Here is a 12813-nt window from a genome sequence, read left to right on the forward strand (position 1 = left end):
ATGGCCAGAAACTTCCACCCATGGTGATATTCAAAAGGAAGACCTTGCCAAAAGAGACCTTTCCAGCCGGCGTCATCATAAAAGCTAACTCGAAGGGATGGATGAAGAAAAGATGAGCGAGTGGTTAAGGGAAGTTTACGCGAAGAGGCCGGGTGGCTTTTTTCACGCAGCTCCGTCCATGTTGATATACGACTCCATGCGCGCCCACATCACGCTGGTTTTTAATATATTATTAAAGTTTGACTGACCTATCTGACTGTTTTTTTGACATTCCTTTAGCGCAGTTAGATGCGGCTTACAACACGGGGCGGCTTATAGGTGGACAAAGTTTTGAAATATGCCGTTCATTGAAGGCGCGGCTTATAACCCAGGGCGCCTTATGGTGCGGAAAATACGGTACTCCTTTTTGGAAATGATGCATATCTAGGGTTCTTTTTACAAAAAGAGCATAAAACATAAAAAACATCACAAATACATAAAAACTTTATATCTATGGGAAGGTCTGAAGCTGTTCAAAAATTTAAAGTGCTGAAAGATCATAAAAATAATAACATTTGACTTACTTACTGGCATTTTTATTTTATTTTTGCACCATGGCTAGGGACGGTTGTTATGGACGTTTTTTGTTTTATAGCATCCACAAATGCTATTACCGTATTTTTCAGAGTATAAGTCGCACCGGCCGAAAATGCACAATAAAGAAGGGAAAAAAACATATATAAATCGCACTGGAGTATAAGTTGCATTTTTTGGGGGGGAAATGTATTTGATAAAAGCCAACAGCAAGAATAGACATTTGAAAGGCAATTTAAAATAAATGAAGAATAGTGAACAACAGGCTGAATAAGTGTACGTTATATGAGGCATAAATAAGCAACTGCTATGTTAACGTAACATATTATGGTAAGAGTCATTCAAATAACTATAACATATAGAACATGCTATACAATCTGTCACTCCTAATCGCTAAATCCCATGAAATCTTATACGTCTAGTCTCTTACGTCAATGACATCAATAATATTATTTGATATTTTACGGTAATGTCTTAATAATTTCACACATAAGTCGCTCCTGAGTATAAGTCGCACCCCCGGCCAAACTATGAAAAAAAAACTGTGACTTATAGTCCGAAAAATACGGTATATTGTGTTGTGTGACCATGTCTGCTGGCAATTTTTGTTCGTTCGTTTTGCACCATGACTAGGGAAGGTTGTTTGCATTAGGTCGTATAAGTTAGTGCTGCGCTTAGTTCATTGAAAGCATGCTAATTGGTCATGAGCCTGAATTACTCATGTTGTCCACAAGACGGCAACAAAGCCTGCATCCTCGACCCAATCCCATCCACTTTAGTCATAGCCTGCCTCCCCTCACTCTCACCTCTCATCACCACTATAATTAACTCCTCCCTATCCACTGGCTCTGTCCCTCCTGCTCTCAAGCTGGCTGCCATCACCCCCATTCTCAAGAAACCCGGTCTCGACCCCAACTCCCCCAACAACTACAGGCCCATCTCCAACCTCCCCTTCCTCTCTAAAATTCTCGAACGTGCAGTTGCCTCCCAAATCAAATCCCACCTTCACCACAATAACCTATACGAAAAGTTCCAATCCGGCTTCCGCTCACTCCACAGCACAGAAACTGCCCTCCTCAAGGTCACCAATGACATCCTCCTCTCCGCCGACTCTGGTTCCCTCTCCATCCTCATCCTCCTCGACCTCAGTTCTGCCTTCGACACCATCAACCACTCCATCCTCCTAACATGCCTCCACTCCTCCCTTGGTTTATCCGGCACTGCCCTCTCCTGGATGAAATCCTACCTCTCTGACCGTCAGCAATTCATCTCAACCAACAACTGCACCTCCTCCACAGCCCCAGTCACCCACGGCGTCCCCCAGGGCTCAGTACTTGGCCCCCTACTCTTCACCATCTACCTCCTACCCCTCGGTCAGATCCTCCGACACCACGGCCTTCAATTTCACTGCTATGCCGACGACACACAACTATACATTTCCACCACGACCATCACCACAGCCACCCACTCCACCCTCACCACCTGCCTCACAGACATAAAAACCTGGATGCAAAAAAACTTTCTAAAACTCAACTGCAACAAATCTGAAATAATTATCATTGGCCCCGACTCCCTCACTCGCTCCACTCAGGACTTTTCATTAAACATCGACGGCTCCCTTGTCACTACCTCCACCCACATCCGCAATCTAGGTGTAATTTTCGACCCTACCCTTTCACTCCTCCCCCACGTAAACCACATCACCAAAACTGCATTCTTCCACCTCAGAAACATTGCCCGTCTCCGGCCCTGCCTCACATCCTCTGCTGCCGAAACCCTCATCCACGTCTTCATCTCATCCCGGCTAGACTACTGCAACAGCATCCTCTACGGCATCACCTCCAAAACCCTCAACAAACTGCAATACGTCCAGAACTCTGCTGCCCGCCTGCTCACCGGAACCCGCTCCAGAGAGCACATCACACCTGTCCTTCATGACCTCCACTGGCTGCCTGTCAAATACAGAATCACCTTTAAAATACTCCTCACCACCTACAAGGCACTCCATAACCTGGCACCACCCTACCTCTCTGACCTCCTCCAGCCACACGTCCCATCCCGTTCCCTCAGGTCTAGTGATGCCGGCCTCCTTGAGGTCCCCAAGACCAGGCGCCGAACCTGGGGCGACAGGGCCTTCTCCGTGGCTGCCCCCACTCTCTGGAACGCTCTCCCCAGGCACATCAGAGATGCCCCCTCCCTCCCTACCTTCAAAGCCACCCTAAAAACTCACCTCTTCACATTAGCCTTTCCAAACTGACCCTGCCCTAGGTGTCTCTTATTTATTTATTTATTTTAATTTTTTTATTTTATTTTTTTTCTAATAAAGTTGTTTTTATCGTCCCCCCCCCACACACACATGTAAAGCGACTTTGGGTATTTAGAAAAGCGCTATATAAATCCCAGGTATTATTATTATTATTATTATTATTATTAAAGCAGCATCCTAAAAAAAGGACGTACTTTGGACACCCCTCCTTTATATCAAAATGTGCATGTACTTATTTGACTGATTTATATGTTTTATATGCTTATGTTATTCTTATTTGATACATTTTTTTGGGTGGGGTTAAAAAAAAGAAAAACATTTAACCGCATGATGGATGATATGAGAGTTGTCTTACGAAGATGAGGTCTTCTTTTCGTATCTTGTGGAAAACCATCTGGCTGATGCCTTTGTGGAGAGACGGCGACAGAAAAACCTCTGGACTTTGGTTGCTGCGACACACCAGCAGGTTGGATTTGTCTGCAGAGGTGCACAGTGTTAGTGGTCAGTACGCCCGCCTGGTGTGCGCTCCTGGGACTGACGTTTGGGGCTGGGCGGGCAGCACTTGGTCAGCCGGAAGGTGTAGCCGTCGGTGTGCAGCGCCTCCTTCTGGTAGCAGTCCAGAAGTTCCCCCAGCGAGCCGAAGCATCTCTTGGTGCCGCTCAGGACGTACTCTTGTGACTCGCTCCGCAATATCTGGCAGTGCTTGTAGTCCACCGTGGCCTCGTGCTGGGAGGAGACAAAGCAACACTCATGTGTCTCGTTAGCATTCTAATATTAGCATGCTAGCATTTGACCAATTCTGCAGGTCTGCTCCTTAGCATCACATATTTTGTTACTTGGTGAATGATACCTGTTAGCATGCTAACGTTAGTATGCTAGATTGTTTTTAGCTAATTTTGTAGGTATACTCCTCAGTGTCAAATATTATGTTACCTGTTAGCATGCTAGCTTGTTTGTAGATAAATTTGTAGGTCAAAACCGTCAAACGTGTTCTAATTGAGGGCCACGTGGCAGTTATGGCTGCTTTTATATACAGGTAAAAGCCAGTAAATTAGAATATTTTGAAAAACTTGATTTATTTCAGTAATTGCATTCAAAAGGTGTAACTTGTACATTATATTTATTCATTGCACACAGACTGATGCATTCAAATGTTTATTTCATTTAATTTTGATGATTTGAAGTGGCAACAAATGAAAATCCAAAATTCCGTGTGTCACAAAATTAGAATATTGTGTAAGGGTTACATTTTGAAGACACCTGGTGCCACAAACTAATCAGCTGATTAACTCAAAACACCTGCAAAGGGCTTTAAATGGTCTCTCAGTCCAGTTCTGAAGCCTACACAAACATGGGGAAGACTTCAGATTTGACAGCTGTCCAAAAGGCAACCATCGACACATTGCACAAGGAGGGAAAGACACAAAAGGTTATTGCTGAAGAGGCTGGCTGTTCTCAGAGCTCTGTGTCCAAACACATTAATGGAGAGGCAAAGGGAAGGAAAAACTGTGGTCAGAAAAAGTGTACAAGCGATAGGGATCACCGCGCCCTGGTCAAGATTGTGAAAAAAAAACCATTCAAAAATGTGGGGGAGATTCAGAAGGAGTGGACAGCTGCTGGAGTCAGTGCTTCAAGATCCACCACCAAGAGACGCTTGAAAGACATGGGTTTCAACTGCCGCATACCTCGTGTCAAGCCACTGTTGACCAAGAAACAGCGCGAAAAGCGTCTCACCTGGGCTAAGGAAAAAAAGAGCTGGACTGCTGTTGAGTGGTCCAAAGTCATGTTTTCTGACGAAAGCAAATTTTGCATTTCCTTTGGAAATCGAGGTCCCAGAATCTGGAGGAAGACAGGAGAGGCACAGGATCCACGTTGCCTGAAGTCTAGTGTAAAGTTTCCACCATCAGTGATGGTTTGGGGTGCCATGTCATCTGCTGGTGTCGGTCCACTCTGTTTCCTGAGATCCAGGGTCAACGCAGCAGTCTACCAGCAAGTTTTAGAGCACTTCATGCTTCCTGCTGTTGACCTGCTCTATGGAGATGGAGATTTCAAGTTCCAACAGGACTTGGCGCCTGCACACAGCGCAAAATCTACCCGTGCCTGGTTTACGGACCATGGTATTTCTGTTCTAAATTGGCCCGCCAACTCCCCTGACCTTAGCCCCATAGAAAATCTGTGGGGTATTGTGAAAAGGAAGATGCAGAATGCCAGACCCAAAAACGCAGAAGAGTTGAAGGCCACTATCAGAGCAACCTGGGCTCTCATAACACCTGAGCAGTGCCAGAAAGTCATCGACTCCATGCCACGCCGCATTAACGCAGTAATTGAGGCAAAAGGAGCTCCAACCAAGTATTGAGTATTGTACATGCTCATATTTTTCATTTTCATACTTTTCAGTTGGCCAACATTTCTAAAAATCCCTTTTTTGTATTAGCCTTAAGTAATATTCTAATTTTGTGACACACGGAATTTTGGATTTTCATTTGTTGCCACTTCAAATCATCAAAATTAAATTAAATAAACATTTGAATGCATCAGTCTGTGTGCAATGAATAAATATAATGTACAAGTTACACCTTTTGAATGCAATTACTGAAATAAATCAAGTTTTTCAAAATATTCTAATTTACTGGCTTTTACCTGTATATACAGAGGTGGGTAGAGTAGCCAGAAATTGTACTTAAGTAAGAGTACTGTTACTTTAGAGATTTATTACTCAAGTAAAAGTAAGGAGTAGTCACACAAATATTTACTTGAGTAAAAGTAAAAAATATGTTGTGAAAAAACTACTCAAGTACTGAGTAAGTGATGAGTAACCTGTTCGTTTAATGACGACGGCAACAAATAATGCACAAAAACATAAAAATAGCAGTGAACAAATTCAGAGCCAGGAATATCTCGTAAGCAACTAAAACAATAGTATATTAAATAATAATACATAAAAAATTAAATAAATGAAGGCAAAATGAGCGACAATAACTTAACAGCACCATAGGCTCAATAGGCAGAGATTACAAAGGAAAATAACAAGTTAGCCTTTACGCAAACCATAAACTGATAGGTGTGGGCTGCACCTGGGAACACACTGTGCACTTCTGATTGGTGTTTGTATGCATGCGTGAGTGTGTGTGTGACTGTGTGTGACTGTGTGTGTGTGTGTGTGTGTGTGTGTGTGTGTGTGTGTGTGTGTGTGTGTGTGTGTGTGTGTGTGTGTGTGTGTGTGTGTGTGTGTGTCTATGAGGCTGCAGTGCGTTAATAAATTATACCCACACGATGTACATTTGACAATGATTCATAGCAGGGAAGCTAACATCAGCCTACGGTGACAGCCAAAATATCTACTAACGTAACTAACTGCGATGTGCTTCCTCAAATTTGACGTTGAGTTCATGTAAGCTGAAATGTCCAACTACTTCATACAAGTAGCTATTGTTGTCCCTGTTCTAGAACTACTTCATACAAGTAGCTATTGTTGTCCCTGTTCTCGAACTACTTCATACAAGTAGCTGTTGTTGTCCCTGTTCTAGAACTACTTCATACAAGTAGCTATTGTTGTCCCTGTTCTCGAACTACTTCATACAAGTAGCTGTTGTTGTCCCTGTTCTAGAACTACTTCATACAAGTAGCTGTTGTTGTCCCTGTTCTAGAACTACTTCATACAAGTAGCTGTTGTTGTCCCTGTTCTAGAACTACTTCATACAAGTAGCTGTTGTTGGCCCTGTTCCAGAACTACTTCATACAAGTAGCTATTGTTGTCCCTGTTCTATAACTACTTCATACAAGTAGCTATTGTTGTCCCTGTTCTAGAACTACTTCATACAAGTAGCTGTTGTTGTCCCTGTTCTAGAACTACTTCATACAAGTAGCTATTGTTGTCCCTGTTCTAGAACTACTTCATACAAGTAGCTATTGTTGTCCCTGTTCTAGAACTACTTCATACAAGTAGCTATTGTTGTCCCTGTTCAAGAACTACTTCATACAAGTAGCTGTTGTTGTCCCTGTTCTAGAACTACTTCATACAAGTAGCTATTGTTGTCCCTGTTCTAGAACTACTTCATACAAGTAGCTGTTGTTGTCCCTGTTCCAGAACTACTTCATACAAGTAGCTGTTGTTGTCCCTGTGCTAGAACTACTTCATACAAGTAGCTATTGTTGCCCCTGTTCTAGAACTACTTCATACAAGTAGCTATTGTTGTCCCTGTTCCAGAACTACTTCATACAAGTAGCTGTTGTTGTCCCTGTTCTAGAACTACTTCATACAAGTAGCTGTTGTTGTCCCTGTTCTAGAACTACTTCATACAAGTAGCTGTTGTTGTCCCTGTTCCAGCACTACTTCATACAAGTAGCTATTGTTGTCCCTGTTCCAGAACTACTTCATACAAGTAGCTGTTGTTATCCCTGTTCTAGAACTACTTCATACAAGTAGCTATTGTTGCCCCTGTTCTAGAACTACTTCATACAAGTAGCTATTGTTGTCCCTGTTCTAGAACTACTTCATACAAGTAGCTGTTGTTGTCCCTGTTCTAGAACTACTTCATACAAGTAGCTGTTGATGTCCCTGTTCTAGAACTACTTCAAACAAGTAGCTGTTGTTGTCCCTGTTCCAGAACTACTTCATACAAGTAGCTGTTGTTGTCCCTGTTCCAGAACTACTTCATACAAGTAGCTATTGTTGTCCCTGTTCCAGAACTACTTCATACAAGTAGCTGTTGTTGTCCCTGTTCTAGAACTACTTCATACAAGTAGCTGTTGTTGTCCCTGTTCTAGAACTACTTCATACAAGTAGCTGTTGTTGTCCCTGTTCCAGAACTACTTCATACAAGTAGCTGTTGTTGTCCCTGTTCCAGAACTACTTCATACAAGTAGCTATTGTTGTCCCTGTTCTAGAACTACTTCATACAAGTAGCTGTTGTTGTCCCTGTTCTAGAACTACTTCATACAAGTAGCTGTTGTTGTCCCTGTTCCAGAACTACTTCATACAAGTAGCTGTTGTTGTCCCTGTTCCAGAACTACTTCATACAAGTAGCTATTGTTGTCCCTGTTCTAGAACTACTTCATACAAGTAGCTATTGTTGTCCCTGTTCCAGAACTACTTCATACAAGTAGCTGTTGTTGTCCCTGTTCTAGAACTACTTCATACAAGTAGCTGTTGTTGTCCCTGTTCTAGAACTACTTCATACAAGTAGCTGTTGTTGTCCCTGTTCCAGCACTACTTCATACAAGTAGCTATTGTTGTCCCTGTTCCAGAACTACTTCATACAAGTAGCTGTTGTTATCCCTGTTCTAGAACTACTTCATACAAGTAGCTATTGTTGCCCCTGTTCTAGAACTACTTCATACAAGTAGCTATTGTTGTCCCTGTTCTAGAACTACTTCATACAAGTAGCTGTTGTTGTCCCTGTTCTAGAACTACTTCATACAAGTAGCTGTTGATGTCCCTGTTCTAGAACTACTTCAAACAAGTAGCTGTTGTTGTCCCTGTTCTAGAACTACTTCATACAAGTAGCTGTTGTTGTCCCTGTTCTAGAACTACTTCATACAAGTAGCTGTTGTTGTCCCTGTTCCAGCACTACTTCATACAAGTAGCTATTGTTGTCCCTGTTCTAGAACTACTTCATACAAGTAGCTGTTGTTGTCCCTGTTCTAGAACTACTTCATACAAGTAGCTATTGTTGTCCCTGTTCTAGAACTACTTCATACAAGTAGCTGTTGTTGTCCCTGTTCTAGAACTACTTCATACAAGTAGCTGTTGTTGTCCCTGTTCTAGAACTACTTCATACAAGTAGCTGTTGTTGTCCCTGTTCTAGAACTACTTCATACAAGTAGCTGTTGTTGTCCCTGTTCTAGAACTACTTCATACAAGTAGCTGTTGTTGTTCCTGTTCTAGAACTACTTCATACAAGTAACTGTTGTTGCCCCTGTTCTAGAACTACTTCATACAAGTAGCTATTGTTGTCCCTGTTCTAGAACTACTTCATACAAGTAGCTGTTGTTGTCCCTGTTCTAGAACTACTTCATACAAGTAGCTGTTGTTGTCCCTGTTCTAGAACTACTTCATACAAGTAGCTGTTGTTGTCCCTGTTCTAGAACTACTTCATACAAGTAGCTGTTGTTGTCCCTGTTCCAGAACTACTTCATACAAGTAGCTGTTGTTGTCCCTGTTCCAGAACTACTTCATACAAGTAGCTATTGTTGTCCCTGTTCTAGAACTACTTCATACAAGTAGCTGTTGTTGTCCCTGTTCCAGAACTACTTCATACAAGTAGCTGTTGTTATCCCTGTTCTAGAACTACTTCATACAAGTAGCTATTGTTGCCCCTGTTCTAGAACTACTTCATACAAGTAGCTATTGTTGTCCCTGTTCTAGAACTACTTCATACAAGTAGCTATTGTTGTCCCTGTTCTATAACTACTTCATACAAGTAGCTGTTGTTGTCCCTGTTCTAGAACTACTTCATACAAGTAGCTGTTGTTGTCCCTGTCCTAGAACTACTTCATACAAGTAGCTGTTGTCCCTGTTCTAGAACTACTTCATACAAGTAGCTGTTGTTGTCCCTGTTCCAGAACTACTTCATACAAGTAGCTGTTGTTGTCCCTGTTCCAGAACTACTTCATACAAGTAGCTATTGTTGTCCCTGTCCTAGGACTACTTCATAAAAGTAGCTGTTGTTGTCCCTGTTCCAGCACTACTTCATACAAGTAGCTATTGTTGTCCCTGTTCCAGAACTACTTCATACAAGTAGCTGTTGTTATCCCTGTTCTAGAACTACTTCATACAAGTAGCTATTGTTGCCCCTGTGCTAGAACTACTTCATACAAGTAGCTATTGTTGTCCCTGTTCTAGAACTACTTCATACAAGTAGCTGTTGTTGTCCCTGTTCTAGAACTACTTCATACAAGTAGCTGTTGTTGCCCCTGTTCTAGAACTACTTCTTACAAGTAGCTATTGTTGTCCCTGTTCCAGAACTACTTCATACAAGTAGCTGTTGTTATCCCTGTTCTAGAACTACTTCATACAAGTAGCTATTGTTGCCCCTGTTCTAGAACTACTTCATACAAGTAGCTGTTGTTGTCCCTGTTCTAGAACTACTTCATACAAGTAGCTGTTGTAGCCCCTGCCTCGCCAAAACAAGTGCCATGCAGGCAGGTAAACACCAAAGATGGGGTCACACGGAGGTCTTGTCAAGGACGGAGTGCGTACTCACCCCCACCACAAAGGACATAAAGAACTTGTCGTAGTCCCGGGGGCTACGGCGCAGCATGTAGAGACCCTGGTGGTTGCCGGAGCGACGCAGCTTGCTGATGGTGAACTCCATCCTATGATGGGCGGGGCCACAATATGTCTTTGTTTCACTCCCTTGGCAGGCCGTGTGAGGTACTCACGATACGGGGCCGTGGCAGTGGCTCTGCACGCACTCCAGGAGCCTGGGCGGGGCCACCTCTTTGCACAGGTAATGGTGCGCGTCTGCCACCAGTCGGTAATAACCATCCACTAACGACACGAAGGACAAGGCCGCACACAGGGAGTGGAACTCCACTTCCTACAAACACAAGCAGAAGATCTTATGCAACATCAATATGTGGAGTCAAAGGGCTGTCCAATAACTAGTAATACAACTATATCAATATACATATCAAGTGTGCTCCTTTTTTGTTTTCTGGCTGGAAAAAAAAGAAAGTGGAAGTATAGAAGCAAGGTTGGTTGCATGAACAAAGGCACTAACTACTAGCAGCCAATCAGGTGACAGTATCAACTATCAAGTTTGCTTGTTTGGAGGTTGATTCTTTGCATTGAGTGAGAAGAGAAAGTCAAAATGAATTTTTTTCCAAAGGAACCGTAGTCACACCGATGTGGTCTGTAAATGATGCGAGGCACTCGTCACCACCAAGACTGCTAATGTCACACCCCCTTCACCGCGCTCACCCTTTAGAGCACAGCTGGAACTTCCTGCCACCAAACCTGCAGATAATAGTTCTTCTCAGGTTTCTCTCTGTTCACATTTTCACACTCTGCACGGTTTTCTTACACCAGGTATTCCCCTTAAAGTCATTGAATGCATTTTTATTACTGCCACACCTTGAAAACACATTTTGGTTGTTTTACTTGAATACAGAGGTGGGTAGAGTAGCCAGAAATTGTACTCAAGTAAGAGTACTGTTACTTTAGAGATTTATTACTCAAGTAAAAGTAAGGAGTAGTCACCCAAATATTTACTTGAGTAAAAGTAAAAAGTATGTTGTGAAAAAACTACTCAAGTACTGAGTAACTGATGAGTAACATACACACACATATCATATATATATATATATATATATATATATATACACATATATATATATATATATATATATATATATATATATATATATATATATATATATATATATATATCAGGAGATCTCCTGATGATTGAGGGAACCCCCTCATGAAACAGGCCTGTAGAGATGAAGTAGTCTTGTGATTTTTTTTCCCACACATACATATATTGCGCTCTACTACAGTATCGAGCACTATTTTTTGGATAACCTTATTAAGACATATATATACACATATATATATATATATATATACATACACATATATATATATACACACACATATATATATATATATACACACACACACATATATATATATACACACACACACACACACACACACACACACACACACACATATATATATATATATATATATATATATATATATATATATATATATATATATATATATATATATATATATATATACACACACATTGATATATACAGTATATAATTTATATTTATTTATTTTGCCGTTTTTGTTTACATGTTAATAGTGTTTTAATGAATATACATGCATGTTTAACACATATAGATTCCTTTCTTTCATGAAGACAAGAATATAAGTTGGTGTATTACCTGATTCTGATGACTTGCATTGATTGTAATCAGACAGTAGTGATGATAACGTCCACGTTTTCAAATGAAGGAGAAAAAAAGTTCCTCCTTTCTGTCTAATACCACATGAAAGTGGTTGGTTTTTGGCATCTTATTTGTCCAGCTTCCATATTCGTTTTTATACACTTTACAAGAAATACATTGGCGGCAAACTCCGTAGCTTGCTCGCTTGTTTGCGCTGGCTTTCGGAGACTCTTATTTTGAAAGCGCAGGCGCGATGGAGCGGCACTTTTATTGTGAAGACAGGAACTGTGTAGTCAGTCTTTAGGCTTTTGACGGGATGTACGGTAGAAATAAAAAAGGGTCTTTTTTCATTCACACTTTTGATTGATTGATTGGAACTTTTATTAGTAGATTGCACAGTACAGTACATATTCCGTACAATTGACCACTAAATGGTAACACCCCAATAAGTTTTTCAACTTGTTTAAGTCAGGTCATGTGACCCCTGGCTCTGTTTGATTGGTCCAACGTCACCAGTGACTGCATCTGATAGGTGGAACGGAGTGAACGTCACCAGTGACTGCATCTGATTGGTGAAACGCAGGCACTATGAAGGTCTGTCTGACAGACCAAAACAAACAAAGCGTGCATTAACAGATCGATAAAAATTAGTAGCGAGTAGCGAGCTGAGTGTAGATAAAAGTAGCGGAGTAAAAGTAGCGTTTCTTCTCCATAAATATACTCAAGTAAAAGTAAAAGTATGTTGCATTAAAACTACTCTTAGAAGTACAATTTATCCCAAAAGTTACTCAAGTAGATGTAACGGAGTAAATGTATCGCGTTACTACCCACCTCTGCTTGAATACAAATTAAAGTAGTATAATATAATGTAGACCCAGAAGAAATCACACAAAGTCCAACACTATTTTTAACTTTTATTACCAATCTTATGATAACAAACAACGGCACAATTCCAACAGGTTTTACCTCCCGTGCAAACACTTTTGTCTCCCCGGACACGCAACAACACTTCCACATTCTCAGTATGAATTGATATATATAGTCTATTATTTCTGCACTATTGACAA

At 41.3% G+C, this 12813-nt stretch overlaps 1 protein-coding gene across 1 annotated transcript in view; it reads right to left on the minus strand.

Moving 5' to 3' along the window:
* The window catches only part of jak2a (Janus kinase 2a), a 103692-nt gene that overhangs the window by 45675 nt on the left and 45204 nt on the right, over positions 1–12813 (minus strand). The window contains exons 8-11 of the mRNA XM_061932116.1: positions 10223–10380; positions 10045–10156; positions 3379–3565; positions 3195–3316 (exon numbers count right to left, since the gene is read on the minus strand). Of these exons, the coding sequence (XP_061788100.1) occupies positions 3195–3316; positions 3379–3565; positions 10045–10156; positions 10223–10380 (579 nt within the window). The remainder of the gene's footprint in view (positions 1–3194; positions 3317–3378; positions 3566–10044; positions 10157–10222; positions 10381–12813) is intronic.

This window comes from Nerophis lumbriciformis, linkage group LG39 (assembly GCF_033978685.3).
Source record: "Nerophis lumbriciformis linkage group LG39, RoL_Nlum_v2.1, whole genome shotgun sequence".
Lineage (NCBI taxonomy): Eukaryota > Metazoa > Chordata > Actinopteri > Syngnathiformes > Syngnathidae > Nerophis > Nerophis lumbriciformis.